General features: G+C 42.1%; 1 protein-coding gene and 1 long non-coding RNA gene across 2 annotated transcripts in view; one reads left to right on the forward strand and one right to left on the reverse strand.

Moving 5' to 3' along the window:
* Positions 1 to 27108, reverse strand: part of gria3b (glutamate receptor, ionotropic, AMPA 3b) — a 76557-nt gene that overhangs the window by 5124 nt on the left and 44325 nt on the right. The window contains exons 5-14 of the mRNA XM_034543837.1: positions 23546 to 23599; positions 22421 to 22582; positions 21452 to 21619; positions 20954 to 21058; positions 19003 to 19107; positions 16986 to 17192; positions 14507 to 14880; positions 13815 to 14013; positions 2053 to 2300; positions 1165 to 1279 (exon numbers count right to left, since the gene is read on the reverse strand). Coding sequence (XP_034399728.1) covers positions 1165 to 1279; positions 2053 to 2300; positions 13815 to 14013; positions 14507 to 14880; positions 16986 to 17192; positions 19003 to 19107; positions 20954 to 21058; positions 21452 to 21619; positions 22421 to 22582; positions 23546 to 23599 — 1737 coding nt within the window. The remainder of the gene's footprint in view (positions 1 to 1164; positions 1280 to 2052; positions 2301 to 13814; positions 14014 to 14506; positions 14881 to 16985; positions 17193 to 19002; positions 19108 to 20953; positions 21059 to 21451; positions 21620 to 22420; positions 22583 to 23545; positions 23600 to 27108) is intronic.
* Positions 7096 to 8483, forward strand: LOC117737712. The gene is made up of 3 exons (XR_004610059.1): positions 7096 to 7386; positions 7836 to 7932; positions 8070 to 8483. It is a non-coding gene; the product is annotated as an uncharacterized LOC117737712 (long non-coding RNA).

The following is a 27108-nucleotide window of genomic DNA, read 5'->3' on the forward strand; positions in this document are numbered from 1 at the left end:
TGACACAATCTGCAGTCCATGGGACCTTTGCAGCTTTTCTGTAATCTCACCAATTACCTGATCCATATCATCACATTTGTGCTGATAGCTTCATTTGTTACTAAATTGACCTCCAGTGTAAAGAATATAATGAAACTATCTAATATGTGATCTAGAGAAAATAGCACAATTCTTTATGACACATGATCTAAGTAACATTATGTGGTCATGTTAGAGAGGGGTTTCACACTTTGCACCATTAGCTTCCACAATGGGAAAAAAAAAGAAATCATTCATCATTTAACCATAGAAGAAGAGGGAGAGATCTGATGGTCAAAAGGGTCACAGCCGTGTTGTTAATGAGTTGGGGTAGAAACTGCATGTAGTGGAATCAAACCACAGGTGGTTGATCAGATGACTAAACAGAAATCATTTGTCTTTTGTTTAATTAGAATTCTCACGTTTGCCTGTAATGCTTAGTCCCCTCAAGACGCAGCTGTTCCCCTTGCTTTCCTGTCGGCCTCAGCTGAGCAGCCATTTTGAGGATTTAAAGCTCACAGGTTCTGGGCCAGTGTCATGGATGTGAAGCAACTGTGCGGTGAAGTACTACAAAGCCACGTATTTTAGCAAACTTCACCTTCAGGAGGAAAGGCTGGAGGTTTCTGGCCTTTTTCAATGTAAAAAGTTGAATCACACAAACTTAAAGACCTCTTCTTGAATCACATGCGTGTGACTTCATCAACTGGTTTTACTCAAACTGTCGAAGCTAGCTAGACAAAGCCCTAACATCTGCAACTAGGTGATCTACCCTACACATGTGTAAGGGTGAATAAATAAAGCTCAACCTTTCACAACTGCAGGGCAGCCACATTCACCTAATAGTCTCCCTTTTTTATATTTCCATTAATCTGGAAAACAACTCCTGTCTTTATTCTCTTTCTATAAACATTACCGTCTCAATAAGCACACATATCATTTTTTTTCTGTCAGCTATGCAAAGGCTCCTTAGTTGATCTGAGCTGTTAAAGCGTCTGGTCAGACTAGCAGGTAATTGGGTAATGTGCCGTGGGGCAGCAGCAGGTTGGTTTGGGTCGGACAGTTGGTTCGGTTTTGGTTGGGTTGTTGTAACAGCCTTGCCGATTACTCTGCACTATGGTACCCGATTGTGGTGACATCGAGGCTGACCTTGGAGTCACCTCCCCCGCTGCCGCACTCTCCCTTGTCGTACCACCATTTGTTTTTCAATTTGTCCAAGAGGCCTTGCTCATTCAGTTTTAAAACTGCCAGGTTAACAGCATTTCTTGAAACGATAAAACATAACTTGTAAGAAAATGCACAGGTCCGTGAGAAATCTAATGCAAAGTAATAATTGTACTAAGCATCATAATGATAGGTAATGGTAGTGAGACTACCACTGTCAAAGCAGGGGCTTATGCACATAATCTGTTATTCAGAATGGTCTAGGAAAGGACAAATTGTTTAAGAATTTAAGGAATGTGGAGAGATAAGAAAAGGCTCATATAAGGTAAAGACAGTGTTAAATCTTGGAAAAGGTGGCATGAAGGGTTACGTAGTTTAGAACTGAAGTGTGCGGGATGGGGACACTTGTCATTGAGAAGAAAAGTAACAACAACAAACATCATGCAATTAACATTCGTCACAAGTGACAGCGCAGCTTTTAAAGGCTAAATTGAAAAACCATTGAACTGTTAAATTAAAAGTGACAACACAACAGTCAGGTAGGACAGCACACAGGACAGAGGGAGAGATCGAAGGAGAGAGAAAAGCAACAGTAAGAGAGACATAAATATGAAATGATTCTTAGCTTTAGCCTTATCATCGGGATTTGATTCTTCTACTGGATATTAGCAGCTCTTATCCCATGTATAAAACATAAACATTGATTATCATTTAACCTTTGTATCCAAGTGCATTGAAAGGCATACTACCGTTACGTCTGTGTCCATAAAAACACAACAAGAAAAGGAAGAGAAGAGTATGACAACAGGGGGACATCAGGGTAGGTGGAATACTATAACAACATGGAGGATATTGTTATATTATTCCACCCACCTTAATGCTGATCCTTTGGGTGTCGCCACACCGTATCCTTTCGAGTCGAGGTTCCCGCCCACTTTCATGGTGTCACAGGGCTTCCGCTGCTCGATGTACTCGTTCATGGTGGACTCGAGGAGAAAGGCGAACTTTCCCTTTGACTTTCGTACCCGGGCTACGCCATCGGGTGTGGTCTTAACAAACACTGAGGGCTCAGCGGATTTCATGTATGACCACATCTTCTCATACACTGCTATTTTGGATCGCTGTGCAGGGAAGAAAAAGGAGAAGTAGTTTAGAAAAATACAAACAGAAATCCTATGCATTGAATGGATTTTGCAGGGTTTTTGTGCTTAATGATCACTTTATTTATACTGGCATCATGAAGTATTCATAGACATCTTGTGAAAGTGTGATATCTTTAAATACTTCCAGAAAATATAGCAGGTGGACTTTACATGATCATGAAGTACAAACCTTTACTAAATCCATTTCTCCTCATCAGGATAGATGCACTCTCAAAATATATTTTTACAGCTTGAGGCTCAGATTCACAGAGTGTGAATGAGGACCACACATCATCTGCACAGTACATACTGTCATGCAAATTGGGTTATAGTAGAAATAATGGCATTTGTGGACTTGGTTATGCAAAAATATCTTCGAAATATTTTACTTTTGTGTCAGTGAAGTGTGGATAATGATGATCTATATGGAAACTTGCAAAAGTTTTGGACCAATCTCTTGAGTTTGAGCCTTGGTTGATAGTCTTAATTTAACTTGTAGAACTTATTACAGTCATTCAACAACACTGTCCTGAATGTATCTCAACTGTGACTCAGAGGCAACGTGCATGAGATTTAAGAGAAGTGAACAAGAAAGCGGGTTACACAGACACAAGGCAACCCATCACAAAGTGACACACATGAGCCTTTTCCCAGCGCCTGGGGTCAGGCTTAGCGAGCCTGTAAAATCTGTGGGAGTTGAACGCTATCTATAATAAGCATCAATTAAATTATTCAATGCCGCTGGATTTATTTTGGCATAGGCATTTCACACTTTGAACAGATCCTGGTCCAAGCAGCGATGAGCCAGTTGCCGAGTGGCATTGTGTGTGCTGCTGACTGGATCCCACATCAAAAATAGGCGTTCTTTTAGTAAAGGCCAGAGAGAGACCAAGGGGGTTGAATGGTTTTCATCAACTGGCTGAATCAAAAGATCTAGTGTCAATCGTAGCGTTTGTGTATGGAATATGGACCAGCTGTTGACATACCAGCACCTGCCAGAAATACTTCCCTTGTGTGTGTTTTTTTATTAACCTCACGAGATCAAAGTCATCAGTTAAGCGATACTAAAATGTGAAATAATTAATTAATTAGTTGACTGACAGAAAAAGAATCAGCAAGAGTCCACAGCCATACTAGCAGCTCTGTGAGGCGCGGCGGTGCTCAGAGCTAAATGCTAGCATCAGCACGCTAACATGCTCACACGGACAATGCTTAACACGTTGATGTTTAGCAAGTATGATGTACCATTGCTATCGTCTTAGAATGGCATTAGTTTTGCAGTTCTTCATAAACCAAAGCACTTGACAACATTTAAAAATTGATGTGACAATGGCGTTTTTTAGTAACGCCACTGGCATTTTTAGCTAGCTGGCGTGGCTAAACATACCAAAAATCTGCTGCTTCCAGCTTCTCAAAAGTTTTTGATAATATGTCCTCTGGGAGATTGTAGTGGTAACTTTTCAATATGTTATTGAAGTTATTCAATAATGTCAATAATTGTTCATTGTAACAATTAACAGGTCTTCAGTAAAAAAAAAAAAAGTAGGCTACAAATCATGTATTATAAAGCTCTATTACTGGGAGAGTTAGATAACTGCACATGGATACTGATACTACTTTTCTGGAGTCTCATCACTGTCCTTAATTGGTAAAACCGCCCTTAACGAGAGTATATCCATCTCTAATGCATTTCTATTAATAAACAAAAGCATTAACCTTGACCTAACTAAAGTGCTTTACTGGCTTTATGTAATCGTAAACAATTTGTTTGTAGGCATCTGTCATCGAGCATCAGGCCAAAGGGTGAGGATGAGATGAGACAGCAACATAACACAAATTAAAAAGTGCATGATGAATGTCCTCTGTTCAGATGAAAAAGCCTTGAAGTTGAGGTGATGACCATTCTGTTTTAATGCAACGAATGGGGTGGTCGGAGTTAGATGTGATGTTTTTGTTGGCAATCATGTTAAATGTGTTCAATTTGCATCTGTCAGACAACATGGAAAGGACACTAGTTTAGAGGGCAATTTCCCAGGCTCATCTGCTCTGCAGTGGGAAAGCTGCACACGCCTCCTCAAATGAAGAGAAAAGAATGGATGTGGGCATTGATTACTGACGACACCGTGTGCTGCCTCAGTGCTTTATGAAGTCAATTCATCAATATCAGAGGAGGGACGAAGTGCAACCAAAACCTAAATAGGCCGATTCCACTGCAACTCAAGTCACCGCTGAAATGCTTAAAGCAGATTCTGATAGCGAGAGAGCGAGACAAAACAAGATACAATGAGAAAGCCCATGTGGGAAAGAGGTATATTTGATTATTGACTGCTGTGGCACAAACATGCATACTCACAGAAACACACACATACATATATTGCATTGAAAATCCACTCTCATCTCTTTTTAAATGTAATCATTCACACTCGGGTTGACAGTGGTCATTTGAAATTCAATTAGGGAGTAATGACTGCAAAAGTCTATCATCAATGAACAGAGAATTTGTTGAGCAATTATACGTGGCCATAACTGCATCTTTATACATGTGGCTCTCCTTTACACCATATAATTGCCCTGCATCCTAAAAGAGCTTCCACACAATTAAAGAGGATAAGCGGTATTGAAAATGGATGGATGGATGGATGTTTACATATTTTATTTCAATTGAATAGCTATTGTATAAGGCAAAAAGAAACCTGAGTCTATGGAGGGTATCTTACAAACAGCTTCATCTTCCTCCTCCAAAGTGCTACATTTGAAATTGAAAGCATATCTATTGCCTCAAAATGTCTCTCAACATGGCGACGGCTGAGCCGGTGTCTCACAGCTAACAGCGCCTAACAGCGCTAACAGCGCCGACAAACAGTGCTGACAGATCTAAAAGTGTAAAAGCGTAGTAGTTGTAGACATTTCTCCAAGGTATTATAACATAGCAGCTTGCTGCTATATTAATGATCTGAATGTCATAAAGTGAACCTTAAAATGTCAGCAAATTATACTAAAATCAATCATAATGTTGCTCTGTTAAAACATTGTCGCTCTCCACCAACCTCCTACCTAGGCAACACAGTTACATAATCTGTGTAGGTGTTTCTCCTGCAAATCTGTCTGAAGCAGTGAGTTTCCTGCTGTCTGAAAATAGTCATGCTGGAACAGGACTTGGCTTTAGCAAGACAAGGTTAGAGGGAAGCCAGAGGTGGGTGCTTATTAGGGCCCGAGAACCGACGTAGTCGGTCGAGGACCTATTGTTTTCGCTATGTTTATTATTATTATTCTTATGCTGGCGCTTTGCAAGGGGAAAAGAGGGTCTAGGCCTAAAGTTGCATACTTCAAAATTCCCACACATATCAGGATCGGTGAAAATACTTATCTGATTGGGGTTTCGGAAAAAAAACGAAAAAATTAGCTCGGTGGCGCCCCCTTGTGTTGGAAAAGCTAATACTTTTTTCCAGCAATGGCCGATTGACTTGAAATTTTTTACACATGTTCACTTGGACCTGCTCTACAAATATGTTCAGGGGGTCCATAAAATGCGCCAAAATAGATTTTCCGCCATTTTGAATTTTGTAAAAAACACGTTTTTTCCATTTTCTCCTAAACCCTTGGTCCGATTTTCACAAAAGGTTCGGAGCTTCATTATAGGTTCAATGTCATCTGAGGTTATGAAAAGATTGTTGATATGACGTTGCGTTCAGAAGATATAGGCCAATTAACATCCATGGGGCGTGGCCTAATATTAAAAGACCCATAACTTCCAAATAACTTTGTTCATCCTCACCAAATTGCTAGCATATGTTCACATTGCATCCCTTAACCTACCCTGATTTTTTCGTAACATTTGAACATTAGGGGGCGCTGCAGTGAATTTCTCAATATCGCCATTTTTAGCCTTTTTTCACGTTTTTTTCAATTTTTTGGACGTCGCAAAACTGCGAACTCCTCCCAGAGCTTAAACCCGATTCATTCCAAAATCTGGCTATGTGTTCTAGAGACCTTGGCCATGAAAAGTTATCAAAGGATTATAAAATTTCAAAACTATGCGAGTAGGGTTCTATTTCAAAGCAACGCCATTTTCCATAAAACTTTACGTTGTTATAACTCGGCCATACATAATCTAATCTGCTCCATATTTTTTATATGGCATGACATACTCACCCTGAAGACATCTATATGATCATTTTGAATTCAAGTCATAGCGCCACCTAGTGGCAATTTTTTAACTTTTCCTCACGATTTGGCGAGTTGTAAAACAGTGTACTCCTCCTGGAGCTTAAACCCGATTCATTCCAACGTCGGGCAGTGTGATCTTGAGACCTTAGTAGTCAAAAGTTATCAAAGGATTTTAAAAATATAAAACTATGTGTGTAGGGCGCGACTTCGCCATGAAAATTTAATTTTTGTTTAACTTGGCCATACATTATATAATCTGCTCCATATTTGTCATATGTCATGACATACTGACCCTGAAGACATCCATATAATAATTTTGAACATTTTACATTTTTTTATTCTAAAGTTATAAACATACTCTATTAAAAAATGTGATTTATACAACTGTATCTGTAGCCCTGCGGGTTATAACTATGCTTTGGAAGCAGGAGACCTGTGTTTATGTCCCAGCTGGGACTTATTTCTTGCATGACTTCTTTTTATTTCCTTTAAAAGTTTGATGAATATTAGTGCAGTGTTAGATACAGCAAGGATGCAAGCTGCAATTGAATACCATAGAAGAAGTATTGAGTGGGCGTGTCGAGTCGACGGCTCTGCAGGCGTCAGAACAGCACGGAGCTTCAGACAAGCTCATGTCCACTGCCGGTAAGACGTAAGTTACCTTTATATGTATGTTTATGTTAATCTTTATTCTCGTCCGGTGTCACGTGACGCGACACGGCAAATGCAGCCGGCGTAGCGAGTTAACCCCGGCAAGCCACGGATACCGTAACTAGTTAAACACCGTGTTAGCTGCCGTTAAAAACCATAGAATAAGTGTGGAGTGGGCCTGTGGAGTCGACGTCTCTGCGGGCTTCAGAACAGCACGGAGCTTCACACAAGCTCATGTCCACTGCCGGTAAGACCTAAGTTACCTTTATATGTATGTTTATGTTAATCTTTCTTCTCGTCCGGTGTCACGTGACGCGACACGGCAAATGCAGCCGGCGTAGCGAGTAAACCCCGGCAAGCCACGGACACCGTAACTAGTTTAACACCGTCTTATTTGTTGAAGCTAAGGCTAGCGAACTCGCTAAGCTAACAATGCGCTAACGCTAATGCTAACATACACACAGTGAAAGAACAGCAAACTATGAACAGACTGTCCCAATGTTTCTTTTTAATCACGTCACGTGATAAACATGCACGCTGAATATTACTTAGCAGATTATGGTTATAATACAACATATACTCAATTAATAAATGAAGTAATATTATAGATTAAACTACTAGCAGTTTATTAAAACGAGTAGTGAGTCCTTATACTTGGGCTACTTAATATTTGTTTGTATGTCCTGCTTTCCATAGAGACTACTATTAATATCTGGTATGAAAACAATAGATGTATGAAGATTAAGAGCTGGAGAGAGATGCTGAGTGTCTCTCCTTCAACATGTGCAGAGCTGTGAGTAAACATCTGGTGTCTTTTATTTCTTTGTCTCTTCTAGCTGAAGATTCAAAATAATTTACAATTCATCCGATTTGCTATTAATCCTGTATTCTATTCAGCATATATGATATTGTTTTGTTTTTGTTTAACAGCTGTTTATGCATCATCCTCATCATCTGCCAGACAACTGGCAACTCCTGTACGGACCCAAACAGCATGCTGCACCCAACAACAACACATCAGATCTCACAATGTGTCAAATGTATGTATGTATATATCTTTTCTCATTTTTATGGTTTTAGATATTTGTGTTTTTGTGACCTTGCACTATAAGCTCTGTGTTCAATATTTACTGTCCCTGTTGTGGTTAATACATATTTTTCATGGACTAATATCTACATGTCTCATTAATATGTGAATCATTATAGTGAACAGTAAAGACATATTTAATTTAATTAGTTGCTAGACTCGCAGGAGAACACCATTTTTGACCGTGTGAGAACAGACAGTGTCGCAACGAATGTTTTGATTTCCTTCATTTTTTTGAACAGACAAATGGGTTTTGTAAGGGAACGTATCTTTTGGTTTGTGTTGGAAAATGTACAACATTAGAAATAAATGATCTTTTCACGTTAAAACCTGGACATTGCATCTGTTCATTGCACGCGTCTAAACTAGTCTACAAGCAACCTTCTCCTATTGATTCATAGGCTTCAAATGTGGTCAGTGGTCTAAAATCCTTGGTGATTAAAGGTTTTCAAAATCTTGTTTTGTGCAAGGCTGTTGCCGTGACATTGACACTTTGCCATGAAGGCAAAGAGGTTTTGGGGGGCTAAACATGCTCAAAACGCACCTAAACTTAGCACACACATATACTGTCTTAAATGTAGTTGTATGATATTTTTTTAATCCTTAAAAATGTCAGTCCAAAAAGCAGCTCCCAGTTTACTGGGATGGGGTTCAACTCCCTACAGTGCCATGTTGATGTAGTTGGACTTGAATGAAAGTTAACAAAACAGTATTGTCATTTGCTTTGACTTTAATTTAGAGTTTGCCCTCTACAAATATTAATTTGTAAAAATCAGGAAAAAAAACCTGTAACTCATGGACGCTTGGTCCGACAGTCAAAGACACTCTGCCGCACGAACCGGCGTCCAGCAAGTACCCTCGACGTGCGTGAATTGTCGAGGGCCCGATCAATGCTGCTCGCAGCTTTAATTATTATTGTTATTGGAAGAAGTCTTACGTATCACCACGTCCAAATCACATGCAGAATGAATGCACAGGCACTCTAATGCATATATTCATAGAGGTTTCCTGAGAGCAGGGGTTGGCAATTAGGTACAAGCATCAGCCAGCGATTGCTGGAATTTTTCACTGGGAGGGGGGCCACAATAAGTAATTTGTTGGTGGCAGCAAAAACAAGCTGTAAAAACAAAACCTATCAACTTTTACACACATATTTTGAACTTGTTAGCAAACAGCCGCCAGCCCATTGACACATCCAGCAGATGTGGAGTAACATTTGGATTAGAGTTAAGTTTCCTGGCACCTGATGAATGTGTGTCCAATAGTCACCCATTAGATTGGTTTTAGTCATCACCAAATCCTGAGGGAAATATCTGACTACAGGTGCTAAATGCTCCACGACATTCATCAGCCAGCAGTTCACTTTGTCCGCTGTTTGTTCCTTTACAGGTTTGCACTAATATGCACACAATAAACAGTAATCTGCTTTAGTTGTGGTTTGATAAAGGCACTGTTGTGTTGTTATTATCTTTTAGGCTACCACCTATGTGTATTTGTGAGCTGTAAATTTATTATGTCCAATATGCGAAAGATGTGTAATTAATACTGTTTGAATTGGATCACATTATTCATACTTTATTATTGTTACTTAATTAATTTTTAGTACATTTCTATTACACTGTCATATTTATTGAGATTTAGCTGAGCTTTGTACTTAATTTGCAACAGTACAGTTAAATGTTTTTAAGAAAAACCTTTATGTTCAACAAATCTTTTTTTTTTGTTGCAGTGCCAGATTTGGCCCACAGGTCACTATTTGCCTTCTACTGCCTTAGATATAAGTATTACTCTCTAAAACAGGCTATCTCTTCACAGTGGAGAGAAAATAATGCTTATTGGACAGAAATATAAAGCCTTTAAGGTCTTCCATTATGCACTGAAAACCAAAAGGAAGATAGAAAGACATGTGAGATTTGCTTTTCTGTATTTATTGAAAGATCATTAGTAAATCTAGATTAGAGATTTTGTCCAAAAAATGTGATTAAAATGTCTGAGACAAGTGATTAAAGTCCAAAGTCAAAGCAATTGCCCTTTCCATTCTAAACAACCACCTAATCTCTATTGATTCTCAGTTATGCAGCAATTCCAGACCTCTGTCCACTACCCTTCAAACTGCAGCCTGCTTTTTATTCTTCCTTTGCGTTGTAGGCTGCTTTCATTATGGCTGCTCCCACATGCTCCACTGCTTGTGTGGCATCTAAATGCCATCTCCAAACACCCACCGCTACATGTTCTTCTACTTTACTTCCTTTACATGTTGGTTTGTGGACGTCACCGCTTCCGCCCCAATATCCTGCATGTCAGTTCTACCTATATCTCAAGTATGCAGAAATGAAAGTTGAGGCTGTGGGGGTGTACTTTGTCATTGAAGTGCACCGCGCTTCAATGACAAAGTACACCCCCACCGGAATGCCAATTGCTCGTCTTTGATGCTTGTTGCTGGACTCCTATAGTTCTCCTCGCGCCTGCTGTTGCTGCTCATCTGAGGTTCGAAAAGACCCGCTGAGGACAGCGCATTTCCTCAGAGGTTATGCCTATCTTGCACTAGTCTATCATCACTTTTGTCAGCTTTCTCTTTTATGCAAACAGACTCTAATCTCCCCTTCACTCTGCACTGTATTGAAACACAGAGTGACAACAGCTCTGGGAATTATGCTGCCTGTGATTGCAGGACAACCTTCGGATTTCTTGAGTAAATCTCCTTGCCGGCTCCTCTTCATGCACCCCTGGCCTAATGCAGGTTTGCTCTGCATAGAACAAAACTGACTTATTAAACATTGCATTGGACCATGCAGGAGCTATAGTGTCTGCGCCACAGTAGCTGAGACGTGAAATTGATTTTCTTGCTTAGTAAAATGCATTGGTGACAGCACTCAAGCTGTTGTTCCCATCTCCAGTACACCTGCAGATCAGTAAGATGCATGGTGTTTGCTGTTGAGGCTTTGGGTGATGTAATATCCTTTGAGGGGAACAGAAAACAAACAATGCCGGTGTCTCATTCCTCAGTGCAATTATCATTCTTTCATTGCTGTTAAATGAGGTGCATGATGGGACAGCAGTGTGGTTGTCTTTGATGGTCTCACCCTGGTCTTTACACGTAATTAAACAGCCGCATCTGCCCATTTTATCATCCCAGCCACTATTACGATTGAGCTTCTCCTTCAAACAATTCAAAATGTAACAGAGTCAAACCTTTTGATGGGATAAAACCCTCATCAAGGAGATAAACATGGCCTCGTAGGTACAACTCATCATTTTGTCATCATCATCCAAAACACAAATATTGATCCGACTGCATGAAAAGATCCACGACAGGAATTAAAATGATGATACAAATCAAAGTGGTGCAGCGGGGCATGGCAGCTGCTATGTTGAGGACGAGCAGCACGAAGCTTGAAGCTATCCCACATTGTCTCAAGGTAAAGCAACAGACAGGCTGGAGACAGAGGAGAAGAGGGTGCCCAAACAAGCAGGGCAGTCTGGGGAAGAGGAGCCAAGTGCGGGTAGAGCCGCTCTGCCAAGCGCCTCGAGCCATTCAGGCTTCCACTGGGCACGTCAACGGATTCCCAGACCATCTGTCCGAGTTGGTTGTGAGCAGCTGAATCAGGGGCTTTCTCTGGGCTCTACTCTAACACCTCTCTCTTTGAAAATTCCTCTGCAGCTTCCCCTCGTTCCCACCACCAAATGAAGACGCACACGGTGATGTGAATAATGTCACTGTGGCGCAATGAGCCGCATGTCCAAGCTGTCAATGTCTCAGGAGCTAACAGAGGATCTCAAAAAGACAGCAGACAATGAGATCGTTTGACTGACTTGAAAACATAAACCGTCATACTAAGAGGTAGAGGGTTTTAGAGCTCATTATTACAAGCCATATTCATGTTACTGCATCTTATTTTTTGCTTTATGCTTCCAAAGAAAGCCGAAAAATAGAGGTTCAAACATTACTGTGTGTGTTCTACCTGTCATGCAGTTTTATAACATCATCAAAAATTGAAGCCGGGGGGGTTGGATTGGGGGGTTTAGAGATGATGACATATGTCGCGTTTGAAATATTGGACTTCCAGCTGGCTGATGCCGTATGGGTCTAATTAAGCCTGAATGTGTTTCCTGAGAACCAGATCTGAAATAGAACTTTAACTCCTATTAATCAGTGTGTTTTTTTCCTTGTCAGCCCTCTACAGCCTTAATTAAAAGTCCCTTGGAGTAGCAGTTCACACATGTCATTTCCTATTTGAGAACTTGGGGATGTAACTAGGACACTCATTATCCAGAATACAGGAAAACCGCGACTCCTCGACCACCTCTCAGTTTGTTCTACCAGCAGACCCGGGCTGGCTCCATCGTCAGGCTGCAAACCTAATCTGTAATTGGCATCCATCATGTCTGTGACACAAGGACCTACACTCTATATAAACCTGTGCAGCATCTCTGATGAAGGGGAAATTGACGACAGGCTTTGTGAGGTGTTGTGTGGAGAACAGAGTGCTGCTGTCATGCATGTCATGTTTCATGCTTTCAACAATGTACAGTATAATCGTCAAACTCTACAGCTCCTAAGAAACAAACCTTTAAAAAAACAAACTCTGCAGACGCCATATTGTCCTTCTTTGTCCAAAAAAACCCCCAAAAACCCCCGACCATGAATTTGATTTTGCATTTCGTTGTTCTGAGCAATTCAACCCAGGGTAGTACAAATGAATTGCTCTTTCTGCCAACAGTCTGCAGCTGTGAACCATATGAATCGTTCCTCTCTCCTGCTGATGAGTAATGAGGGAGCCTCGGATAAAAGACTGTCATACTGCCTCTTCGTCATCACAGGGGCTGTTCCATTAATTCTTTTTCAACTTAGTGCTCTGCAAACGCAAAGGCCTGGACTGCTGTTGCGGCTACGCCACAAGCTCAGACAGCAGAAGGTCGATCGCCTCAAAGATGTGCAGCGCCGTGTAACTCCTGCACAGTGAGCCAAATACACTTTCGCTTCAGATTTTACTTAATTTATCACTTAATTGCTAGGCCAGTCCCTCATGCCGACAGACATATTGCTTATTCCATCTGAACTGTCTTTCAGACTGCTCTGTTTGACCTACAGGGCTCTTCTTCATCAGGTCCAATTTACCAGCCATGGCCAGCTAGCTAATTATATTTCATGAGCTGACCCTTCTGAGTTTGAGCCTGATGTGGATGCTTTGATTAGCCTCCTGTTTTTATCACCTCTGAGTCTTCCACGTTGTTATCACACTTTCTGCTGACAGCCCCAGTGCCTCAAGGTTGCACACTGCAGTTCTGCCGCATAAATTTCACGTTTGTGTCATAAGAGTTCAAGAGCTGCTTCTCTGTCAACATGCCTCATTTGGAGCAATCTTGTGCGGGTCAATAGTGCTGCACTGAAGGTACGAAATGGAAAAAGCTGCAAAGAGGAGTTTATAAATGACATTACACAAAGTCATGTTTATTATGCACCATGCCCGAGTGCAAAATGTTTACGTCTTTGCATATTATGGAGATTTGACCCGAGAGCAAACGAGCTACTGGACAATTAATTAATAAGGTGATGTGTGTGTGCAACACTGTTTTCTTGTACTCACCCTAAAAAACTCCTTTGTGGAGCCTGAGTCCAGAGTGCCATATGCTATTTCTGTCTGCTTGGCTAAATCTTCGGCACTCTCGATAGGAGAGACCATCCTCTCCACTGTCAAGAAGGCAGCCAGGTTGGCCGTGTAGGAGGAGATGATGATGAGGGTGAAGAACCACCACACACCACCAACAATACGGCCTGACAGAGACCTGCGAGAGGGCAAACACAGAATGTAATTACGCAGGGACATGTGGTACCCATCAACCGTACTAAGATGCTAACAGTTGTGTTTAATGTACCTAATTGCACCGGTAATCATAATTCCCATGTAAATTGACTCTGTGCCGCATCAGCATTCCAAAACAGCACATTTCCAAGGAACATGCGCTGAATCTACTCAAATCCAAGTCTTTAATTGGCTGTCAAAGTTGGGTCAAAGTTAATTTCTTAGCCGAAAGAAAGTATTGTGGAAACCGTTTTGGTGCTGATAATTTCCATATACAACCTGACAAACTCAATTATACATATTATAGCTGAAATAAATGTGAAATGAGCTAAGCTTCAAATAATGAACACCTCAAGGAAGAGGACAGGAAACGAAGACACTTGATATACTCTATGTGGAGCTACAATTTCAAGTTTTTTACATTTTATTTCTACTGTTCTCTTTTCACATTTGTGTTTACTGTGAAGCCGACCCACCTGGGGGAGATGTCACAGCCCTGCTGCATGAAGGCGCCCAGTGAGAACCAGAGGGAATTGAAGATGCCAAAGTCATTGGGGGGATCGGGGGGTGTCTGTGGGTCTTTGGTCTCGTCCTGTTCCTCGAGATTCCACTCATAAGGACTGAACCGACTGACCAAGAACAGGACCACGCTCACCCCAATATAGGCAAAGACAATACACATCCAGATCTCATAGGCCAGCGGGTCCAGGAAGGAGAAAACGCCCGGCTTGGACTTTTGTGGCTTCTTTATCATAATGGAGATGCCCAAGCTCATAAAGGGCTTGGAAAAGTCTATCATCTCCTCTCGAACCAGAGTAATGGTGAGAGGTGCAACAGCTATATCTGCTCTCTGGAAACAGGGACACGCACAGCAAGCATTAGTCAAGACTTGCATAAAGAAACGTGTCTTTTATACATGTATGTGTTATGAATGACTGGACCTGGAGAAGAAGAATAAAACAATGTTGTTAGCACATTTTATACACAATTATAAGAAGTAAGCCACCGGCTGTGAACATTGATGGCAGGCTGGAAAAAAAGCCACAGACACACACACACACACACACACACACACACACACACACACACAAACACAGACAAAAGTTCACGAGGGGTCCTCCTAGACTTTCAGAGAGACAGCTTGGAAAGAATCTGCCGAGGCAGATGGGTGTTTGAGTCACGTCTGACCAAATGTCTCCTTAAACTGGACCCAATGAGGTACTGAGCGGGAAACTTTTCAATTGTGCAATAAAACAAGCAGTTTTATACTGCGTCTTACTTTTAGACTTTCTGTTTCATTAATTGTCGGTTACATTAATATTGCATATTGAATAAGTAGTGATGGGTGCAATCTAAACAGCAGAATATTCAGTAAAGAGACTGCTGTCTACCAAAACAATTTTTTTTAGCAAGCTGTGGCTGTGTAAACTTCATCACATGCCATTCAGTAGGCTGGATTTCCCAAACACGACTTATTCTGGCATTGGCTTTATTTATTTTTTCCAAGCTGTTTCTCTTTATCTGCCTCCTTTGCTCTGCTGCTTCAATCACATCACGTTATCAAAACACATCCATGGAGGTGGTGCTGCCTTTCTAGAAATCACTATAGGCTTCTTTATAAAAGTGGGATGAAAAGAGGGACATAATTAAGCACATTAGACGCTGTTACAGAAGCTAGCGTGTATGTGATTCATTAAATAACTGCTCCTCTTCAAAGCAGCACCATTCTTTGCATTGTACTGTATTGTCTTTGTCGAAATTGAGAAACACATTGGATTGAAGCAGCGCAAGGCCGAACATGTTTCTTACAAGGTCAAAGTAGGAGCACCACAAATAGACCCAATAAACATGGCTGTTTTCTTTACCCTGTCAACACATTATTGTGAAGGGGCTATAACCATTTAATTCTTGTGCAGGAGTAAGCAGCACTCAATCAATGTTGAGGGAAACAAAGCAATAAAGAGCAGCCTCGGGCCTAACCTTTAAAAGACAACTAAAATCAAATTAATTTACTGGTCAAAAGGTCAAAATGTACAAAACTATTAGTTCCGGCCCACCTGCTTTAAAATTACAGACCGGGAAAGACTTGACAGTGACGTGAGTGGGATATTTCTTTCACCCTCCATCTGCAGGGAGTGGACTTTTCCCATTTGAAAGATAATTTGGTGGCGAAAGCACATCAAACCAAGCAATCTCTCAGGCTGATAGTTGGGAAATTGAACAGATGAGGAAGCCTCACCCTCATGCATTTTGCATTTGGCCCCTGTTCAACTACTGTGGCCTCGGAGAAAGGTGAGAAAAAAGAGGGGCGTACTTTTTCGGAATGCCTGAGGTGTTGCTAGAGCCCGAGCGCTCTGTCAGATGTAAAACACGGCGTGACCCTTCCTTAATGTGAGAGGTTCAACCTCTATGAAGCGCAGCACATATGGATCTTGTTGTTTCAAACCGCAAACCCCCATTTAGCTGTTGATTCTGAGGCACATTTTCTCAGCTGTGAATTTACAACGTGGCATATTCATCATACACATCAAACATTGAACATAATTACACAATCACTTCAAAGGCATACAATCTTTCATTCATCAAAGTGATTACAGTGTGTTTGCCATATGGACTCAGTGTTTTCATGTACCTACCTCTGTTTGCGACTGTAAGGGAGAGAGAGCTTTCTAGGCTAAGCAAAAAGGATTAATTGCAGTGAACAGCCCTGAGAAATGATTTCATTTTCTCCGTCTCAAGATGATCACCAACTCCCCCAGTGCTCGAGGCTGCATTTGACAAATTCACTCACAGCAGAGCGTCCTGAGACAGCCTTAGACTTTGAACTGGGCAAGAGCTGATGACTTCACAACGGGTTGGTGATAATCTTAAGACAGAAAAATGAGATCTCCTCTCATGTTGAAGTTCCTTGCAAACTGTCATGTAATTAGCGAAATTAAGGCTCCCAGTACTCACCCCATAGACCAGTTCACCCACCATCCCGTTCCACGTCTTGGTCTCGGGGTCTCGGGCTCCGTACTTCCCATCCATTACTATAGACAGTTTGTACTTAATTCCAACATGTTTGGCAATCTCAGATGCTAAATCGACGCAGTAGCCTTCATATCTGTCATTCCCATCCAGATGCATATAATTTTTCTTGTACATCACATAAGGAGCTTCCTGTTGATTCAAACACACGCTGGTTTATTCTTTCCCATGCCTTGGCACACATTCAGTTCAACAGAAATATGCATACATGCCCTCATATGTGCCCGTGCACACACACACACGCCCACACACACACACGCACACACACACACACACACACACACACACACACACACACACACACACACACACACACACATACGCAATCACAGACAGATATTCAATATATCATAAGCTGCTATAACCACATCCATGCTGTCATGCATTTATAGATGATGCCCTGCGAATGCACAACTATACTCTGATAACAGCAGCGTGATCATGTGGTCACACTGCTTTCATCAAGCCGTGGCAGCCAGCAGACACCAAGCCCAATGCACCCAACCCCTTTTGAGCCCAAGGGTGCAACTCTGTGGCATAATAAAGAAAGGTTAAGAGAGGGAAGTTTTTTTTTCATTGTATTGTAGGAGAAGACAGAAGGCCAGAATGAGTTTTAATGGGGCTGGGAGTCATTGGTAGGCAAGGTGTGGGTCAGCTCAGAGGTGGGTGGGGATGGGAATGGGGATGGGTTTCATAAGTAAATGCCAGTGACAGGAGAGGGATCCGAGTGCCCATAGTATCTCAACATATTCAAGAACATTGCACCAATGCGCAGTTAAAGGCTGTTTCATTCCCAAAAAAGAAGAAAAAAAAATACGTTATTTGCTTTCCAGAAAAATGCAAAAAAAATACTCCATCCATAAAATAATTACATCCGGAGAGCAGGATCGTGCTATAGTTTCCCTCTCCTTTCCAAAACGCTGGTGCAGCTCGTCTTTTCATCATCATTATCAAACAATAGGATTGCTCAGGAGAGCAGGCATTGTCATTACAGCCACACACAATTCGAGTGCAAGTAGGAGAGCAATGGTTTGTTTGTTCTGTGCTGAACACACATTTTAACTCCTGACTGTATTTCTCATCTGCAGATCCAAAATGTTTCCTCTTGCTACAGAGAGACGTTGGCTTACGCCTCGAAATGCAGACGATCTAAGTGCGCATAAATAACAGAGATCGCTTTCCAAACACACACTATCTTTATTACTTTAAAATGTTTGTTTGCAGTGAATGACGTATGACGTCAGGTAATTATGATATAACTACATTTGCAATGGCTATCCGGCTTTCCAATGAGCCCACGACCTTGAGTTGAAAATAAATACATGGAAGTTATGTTGTTTGTTTCCCACTCTTTGGACTGGGAAAAATTCCCAGAAAATGATTCCGGCTAAATCACTGCCTGGAAGTTATACTTCAACACAGAACACATGTAGGAGCAATACAAAATAGATTGGAGAGGCGATATCAAGAAGAAAAAAAAATACCACACCTGCTTATCCCTCCTCCAATACTGATTATTTTGCTTTGCCCAGCTTGAGAAACCATTGCAGTATCATCCTCTAGTCATTCTTCGGCCAGTCTATCCCAAGTGTCATTGAACATTTACTTGATGAGGACAGACAGGTCTACTTACGTATGCGTTTGTATGCTTTTTGTAATTGATGGAGTCAACCATTATCATTTATACCATTATTGTGATGTCACTGCTACGACAGGCCACTGAAGTATGGAAAATCAAAATGCTTTGACACCCACACGGATACAGTTGAAACACTCCCCCGTGTCAGACCGACTGTTTCAACATGTAGTGAGTGGATGGAAAGCAACACAAAAAAGATGTGGTTCTACCCACCCAGGACAGAATGTATCACTCATTGGAATCAACACCATGACCTTGAGTGGCAGAATACGTGAAACATTTAAAACTGCATGGAAAGTGTACCATAATAGTAGTGACCACAATCGTTCGGTTTTCCACTGAGGAGTCGTTGGAGACCTGCGGGTCCATAATATTTACAAATCGCACGTACTCGTTCCAGTACCCAATCTGCAAAGAGAAAGCAGTGGTTAGTGATGCATTCCAGCACACTGAGGATATATGTAGCAACAACTGTCACGATCACAGGCTCATTAAAGAAACATTGAGGCCTGCTGCCATGAAGTTTGACCAAAACAGCAGCGAATAGCAGAATGCTAAAATGGCAGAAACAGAGTTGATACCTCTACATTCAACATGCAGTTGGTGTCATGAAAAAAAGAAATTATGAAAATATACTATTGGTATTTATGATCTACATCCGTTCATATAGCCACATTTGCAGGGACCGAGCTGCATGAGCATACGACAAACAACTTCAATCCCCTTCTGACCTTCAGCTTCCCAGGTTTTATGGTAAATAATTGATATTCAGGCCTGTGAACTGCATACACGTTTAATAATTTAGCATAATATTCCAGTGGCTCCACAGTTTCTTCTGCACAGTCTGCTGTTGGAGTTTCTCTGTACTCTGCTGTACAGATGCTTAAGTCAAACCAATGTCAACTGTTTGTTTGCCCGTCTGAAATAATGGCTGCTCTGGCTCACGATGAAACGTGTTGCATATGTTGCTGCCAATATTCTAACTGTTGCTGGCTGGGACTTTCCTCGTCACATCTGGTCTGCATTTTCTTTTTTTTGTGCGCCTCAGATCTTTAAATGTTCAGGCCAGACAGGTGTACAACAGTGCAGAGTCTTTAAACACCAAGTGGAGGCGCTAGAAAGCAACAAACGTCTCAAACGTCAGCTCCAAACTGTGGTTACAGTTATGGATGTAGTTAGTGCACTTGCAAGACTGGGGAAATGCTACTCGGGGGGGTCTGGGGAGGGGGGAGGGGGGTCTCCAGAGGCAGAGTCCTGATCTCACCCTCAGCAGCTTGGACAGATATCAGCACATACATCACTCGTGACAGTCACAGTTAAGAAGCTTCATCCTCCAACTGTCAGTGGGGTGACTAGGGCTGCAGGTCCTGACAAACTGCTGCCCCACTTGCATCATCTTCCCTCACTCGCTCACTCTCTCCCCCCCTGACCTCCTTTCCTCCCACACTCCTTCCATCCTCTCTGTTCGGCTGTCGGAGAAGGCTGTAAGGGCTGTGTGATGCTAACTGAAGTGTGGGCTTCGGGAGGCAGGCGGCATTATTAGACTGAGCCCACACTTATCCAGCTAACAAGAAATTCACAGCTGTCGTTTGGTACTCGGTGAGATTGGGAAATAAAACCAGAGGTCATCATGCGATACCGGTGATAATGTCAATGTACCGCTGGGAATTACCATCTTTAAGAGGAGTCAGAGGAATTCTTGGATCCTTTTATAATAATTGTTTATTTGAATGGTAATTACTGTCATGAGAGCGGCCAAAAATCATGTATCTGCGCTATTACACCGAAATAGTCCTCTATCATTCTTTTGATAGGGCAGTTTAAGCTATAAGAGCTAGCAGGCTGTGTGTGATTTGTGTGGCGTGTGATGCTTGGGATAGCTCATCAGAGGTGGTACCTAACAGGTAGAGGAAGGCAATTTGCATTACTCTGCACTGTTCTGCCAGGCCTGCTGGTCCCACATGACTGGAAAAGCCCTCAGCACTTTAATGAACAGAGGTAGAGGCTTGTTTGATTTCTTTTGTCTTCTTTCACAGAATCATGCTGAATCAGTTCCCTGAAAATAGTTTTTAACACATGGCCAACATTCACTGACTTTAGTTCCTCAGCAGAGGTGATCGACCATTTAAAATTGGCCAAATTCCGCACTTTTGAGTAATGAGCGAAACCTTGATATGTGCTAAAGGGTTTTTGATCAGGTCTGGATCTCACGGTTGATGGATGAGAGTTGATAGAGGTCCCAGCTCTGACTCACCTTCCGCAGCCCACCGGTTTTCATCTCATAAACATCGATGGTGTAGTTGATCCTGCGGCCATAGTTGTCGAACTGGATGTTCCCAGTCATACCGTGTACTCGGACCTGCCACGAGGGACAGAGACAGGCAGACAGACAGACAGACACAGGGGAATGTATAATAGCCATCACTTTGCATATCTAGCTGGCATTAAGGTGCTCGTGTCCATGGAGCTACTAGATTGCGCGCAGTCTGTTAATCAAATGATGAACTGGATACTCTTTAATAAAAGATGTAGTTTTATGGTAATGAGCGCCTGGATTTGAGTGAGCTCTGTGCAGAGATATCTGGGGGCAGAGGGAGGAGAACAGCTCTGCGCACTCTTCCATTCTCTCTGTCACTTTCCATCTTTATCACCCTCTCACTCCCCATCTCTGCTTCAATTCTTCCAGCCTCTCCTTTAGTTATCAGCTTGCCACTCTTTCTCTCCCCACTCTGTTTCTCTTCCAAGCCCCTACCGTTTTGAGAGCTCTCTCGATGTCGATGCCTTGGCTCCAAGGTACAGCGGGATTGGCCAGGCAGTCTCCAGCGCTGCCCCGGCGAGAGACGTCCACGCGCTGGCGCCGCAGGTACCTGAAGGCCTCTGCGATCACCAGGATGGCATCATGGGTCAGAGCTGAAGTGTACTATACAAAATCAAAGAGAACGCAGTGCACACTGTGAGACAGGAACACATGGTGAGAGGAAGAAGACCTGTAAAGGTTTTCAGATATATACTTTATACTGTGTAAAGACTGTATTATATGTTTTCTAAGAGTAAAACAGAATAGTTTGACTTTTATTCTGACAATATTTTCAAATGACTCTGTTTGCATAAGTTTTTGCTTGCAGTCAAATTAATCCCGTGGAAAATTGGGGCAGTCCATGAGTTGCTTTCGGCCCATGCATGTCAAGTCAGTGTGGGTGGGGTGGGTGCAAGCTCTGACGCCTTGCTTATGATAAAAATAGTCAGATAGACAGATGTAATTAGAAAAGCCAAGACATGTCAGACGGTCAGGACCTCGTTCAAAACTTTTAGTGCAGAGTCGGGAAGTAAATAGACCATTAATACGTGATTTTATCTCCCACGCACTTCCCCTCCAACTTCGCCTGACCTTTTTACCACTGATGGTTTGAGCCACTTGTTTGTTGACCACTGCACCATGACAAAATCTAATTAAATGCCATTCAAAATCCATTTCTTCCTTGATCATTGTTTAATTAGATGTAAATTGAGGCTGCGATATAACCTTGCCTTGCACCGCCTATCAATATATGGATTGCTGAGAGGGATGCAAAGCAACAAGGAGGAGGCCAGGGGTGGGAGTGAGACAGAATGACAAAGGCAACCAGAGGATAAGAGGAGGAGAAGAACCGATAGAGAGCACTTCAGAAGGGATGATTGGTGTATTCTGCATGTGCAATGAAAGGCTTTGCAAGCAAAGTACCTTCAGAGGAGTGTTTCGGGCTTCTGGGAATTCTCTTTCATCCAGTCGCTCCCAGCGCTGCATAAACTGCTGCACGATCGGGTTCTCAGGGTTGACGATCTGAAAGCCTGAAATGTTGGCTCCACCGGCGAAGACTTTGTCCAAGCTCACATTCGTGAATCCCTGATATGAGACAAAAAGGAAACTTGTGTCACGTATTTTTCTTTGAGGTTCAACCTAGGGAGAAGCACCCACAAAATATTAGCAGATATTCTGGCAGCGGGCCAGGTGCGCTTTCATCATCAAAGTTGCTGAGAGAGCAATGTGTTTTCCTTTACACCTACTTCTTTAAAAGTTGTGGTGTAGGCTAACCCAAACTTATTTACAGAAACCTGCCAGTCGAGTTTGTGTCAGATCATGTGGAAGTCAAAATATTTTACTTGACACAGGTGGCCTACTTTTATTCAGAAAAAAAAAGAAAAACAAAAAAAACAATTTTCTCATGCATTTCAAAAACCTCTGCTGCTGAAGCATCCTGCACGTTTCCTTCCTCGCCCTGGAGCTATGGCAAGAGTTATTTATTTTTATGGTCAAATTGCTGTTTTTTAAGAGCAGCATTGTGTGATGGTGTGCAAGGACACATGTTCAACTGCTGCATAATCACATCTTCAAAAGTCGGGGAAATAGCAGCAGGGGATCAGCAAGTGAGAGCAGGGCCGGCCTCCACTTTAAAACTCTCATGCTAATATCAGGGCTAAATGAACATTTCACTCCCAAGAGTGGGAGGAAAACATGGCTGCCCTCCAAAGATGGTTAAAAAGGTTAAATGCTGTTTATTTATTGCTCAGGACATTCAACTATACTTAAACATAAATATATTAATTTAGGTCAATATGCAATGTAGTCAGACTGACAGATTGTGATTGATTAGACATGGGCAACAAACAAGAAGATGCCCTATATTAAGGAGAAAAAAGAAAAATATATACAAGTGTGTTTTTTTTCTCTGCCTGATTTCATACAAAAGCTTATAATCTACTTATTGCACATGCACATTTGTGCTTATGGCTGAGACTGTCCCATCACATGCAGCAAAAAAATGCTGGTTCCACTCCCTCCCAGGGGAGCGGCTCGGTTATTACTCACAAGATTGGCCAGAATGTAGTGGTAACCACGGCTGTTCTTCCCCAGGGTCACAACCTATGGGAGAAAAACATTGATACAGTAAACCACCCATGAGATGAGAGCCAAGAGGCACAGCGAGCACGCAGGGTGCCACTGAAGTTGAAACAATGCAGAGTCGAACGCGGAATAACAAGAGCGAGAGGGTGCGGCGAGAGGAAGTGATAATTAAGGAGGACCTGATAATGAGAGAGACACAATGTGGAACACCCTTAAATGCTCTGCTCACTTTGAAGGCATTCAAGGTGTAGAGATAGGAGGCCTCGGCAACTGTTGGACAGAAGGTAGAAATAGGGAAAAACATTTTTTTCAAAGACATTTACAGTGAGATGTGGATCTCGCTCTGCTTTGAAAATATCACACCTTTGGAGCATAACAGCATGTTTCAACCCACGCAGCCTGTCTGAAAATAGTAAGTGGTGTTCTAAGCCATTCCGTCACTGTAGAACCAACCATATGCTGCGTTTTATTCCAGAGTGTCTTCTTTGTGTTGCAGGCCTACAGATGAATCAAATAGTGAGACTCTAAATTGCCCTGTCTGTTTTTTTCTCATTACATGCCGGACAGGGTTTTCAACTGGGCCTCATGAGGTCTGTTATTTATGAGTCTGCTGTGGATGGACTTCTGAGTGGCTGCCATGCAGAAACCTGACAACCATGTCTCCTTTTTCATCTGCGTTCTACAAACACAGCAACACAAGTTTACAGCAAAATCAGCATGTTTGCACATGTTCTGGCTCTGTCACGAAAACAAACTGTCAGTTCATCATCTGTTTGTGTGTGCGTGTTAGGCCGGGGATGTTGGATATTTGTTACTGAGGATCGTTTACGACATTCCCGCTCAGCGATGAAACGCAAACGTGTATCTTCACATCAGATGCTGCACAAAAAAGAAAGAGGAGAAAAAAGAAGAAGAAAATCTATGAAGGACGGTTTCAGTTTCACTCATTTCAACTACAATTACACCTTTTAATTTAGCTGGGGTGAACTTAAACTGATCTGGGAGTACTAGAACTGTGTACAGTAGCGCCAAACAATCCTTGCTTGGAATGAGCATCCTCCCGAATAAAATAAACCACTTTTCTCGCTCTCAAATGGAAATCTGAAGGTTGCACACAAAACATGAAGGGAAATTGGTGGTGTTTTTCATAAAGGACAGCGCACGGGGAGCACAAACACACAAAGCCTTTCACTCACGCTATCAAGCTGCTTGGGTGGGTCAGCATTCTCTGACAGCCTCCCCATCATTAGGGCTTTAAACCTCCAACACCGCAGGATGTCAAACAAAGGAGAACAAATCAAAAAAGAGAAATAGAAAAAAGGGGGAAATGAGCTGATTATAATTCAGAGTTGGCTTTTAGAATCCATCAATCTGCGTCTAATAAGAAAATGACAGACAGCCCCGTGAAAAGAAACCTCTGCAACACTTCCACTGCGGCGTTATTAGAGCCACACGGATCCCACTGTAATTGTTCCAAAGTCTTATTTTCATACTTCTAGCCATGCTGCATTTTCCTTGGACAAACCCCACAGCTCCATACCTCTTCACCGAGTGCTGCTAACCTTGACTCGGGCCTGAAGCCTCCTCACACCTGCCCTGGAGCGAGGCAGAGAAAGGCCTCGCCCCCCCCCCCCCCCCCCCCCCCCTCCCCCCCACCTGCTGCCCCGCAGCTCACAGCCAGCCTGGCAACCGCTACAAGCCACAACCTTGGGATGAAGCACAGCGAGGCACTGATGACATGGAGATACACAGAACCTCCGGCCAGATCACTCCAACCTCTCCCCTCAGCCTCTTTAATTAGGCAGACGGCGAGACCCGACTCCAGTTGAGACGGACAGATTTCACTGTTACTCGCTGATTGCCCTGTCCTTAAATCCCTTCGCTGCTGCAGACGGTGATGACTATCTTTCAATGGCGCTGATAAGACGCGATTCTCTTTAATTTCCTTTGAAGTTCAATACTTTTGGAGCAATAACACACTGTTATCTGAAACAATATTTACTCAGATAAGAAATTAGCTCACTTTATAAACAAAAGTGCAGCAGTGCATGCTGTTCAGTTATAGGCATTTGAAGGCATAGTTTTGGGGAATACAAGAGTGAGATGAGAACACCGATGCTAATCTCACGTCTACGGAGTCGGAGTCCAGACCTGATAAGCTCCGCCTCATATAAAGACTGGAAGGACAGGGGAACAGCTGGTTCTGTTCATAGTTCAAAAACACAACTACCAAACACTAAAGCTCACTAATTAACATGTGGCGTCTTTTAAGCAAATGTGCAATGTGACGTCCAGATGTGATTGATAAGACATGAGCAACAAAGGTGCTAGTCATGACTCAAGTTTAGCATTAAGACTTCAGAGGAAAGAGCTAGAAAAATGTGAAAACTGACACAGTTTGTGAAAGGATTAAACAAATGACGCACAATGCGTTGATTAATGAGCTTTAACAGTGTTTTTGTTACACTTTTAGCTAGCTGTTTCCCCTGCCTTATGTCTTAATGCTAAGCTAGGCTAATCATCTCATCTTCCCATCTCACAAGTATTTCTCAAAATGTTAAACACTAACTTTGCTACGATGGCTTCAGCTCAAAACAGATATTCACCAAAAGCACAGACTTGGGAGACTTTGCATTATATTTCAAAAACGGCCTTGGATTTTCAAGAGACTCTATTTTTTGTCTTCCATTCGGCTTGAATCGATTTTTATTGCCGTTGATCGCCTTTGGAGCACATACATACAAACACAAGCCTACTAACCAATTATTTGGTTTCCCAGTGACACAGACAACAAGAAATGTGTTTAGTGTGCTTCCATAATGCCATTCCTCTTTTTCATACAGTGTACCATCTTTCACATCGATCCGCTAACTGGCTCCACCACCTTTTGTTCTGCTGTTGAAAGAAAGTGAACATTTTGCAGACTGGAGTTTTCTTTAAAGCGTGATGGGGACAGACAACGAGGATGACCTTGATTTCACCGTCATCCAGACTCGGCACCGCTAGAGAGAGATAGAGCCCTAAATATAAAACTACAGCTACGCAGTCTCAATAAAACGCCAGACCGTTTTCCCCCAAGTCTGACCTTTCCACTGCAGAGTTTGCCACAACACAGTAAGAAGCAGACTGAAAACGATAGGCTACCCTGAGTTTGTAAAGATATCATACCATTCACTGAGGCAAAAGGGAGCAAATAAAAATGAAATTACTTTTAGCCTCTTATGAAAACTTTAAGACCAGACTCCCTGCCAAAGTGATACGGAATATTCAATTAACTGGTTGATTATTTTTGCAATTAACCAAGTCATCCATATAAAATATCAATAAATATCAATGACCTTCATAATATTTTTTACACCTGATGTTATTTCCAACCAACACTCCATAGCTCCAACCTCTACAATCTACAATGATATACATAAAACAGGAAGAAAAAAGTCCTCAGATTGGAGATGATGAGCGAAGCTTTTTTTGATTAAGTTGAGCATCAAAGTCAAATGGTTACTTCAGCATTAATTGGAAGGTTA

The sequence above is a fragment of the Cyclopterus lumpus genome, chromosome 10, assembly GCF_009769545.1.
Source record: "Cyclopterus lumpus isolate fCycLum1 chromosome 10, fCycLum1.pri, whole genome shotgun sequence".
Classification (NCBI taxonomy): Eukaryota; Metazoa; Chordata; class Actinopteri; order Perciformes; family Cyclopteridae; genus Cyclopterus; species Cyclopterus lumpus.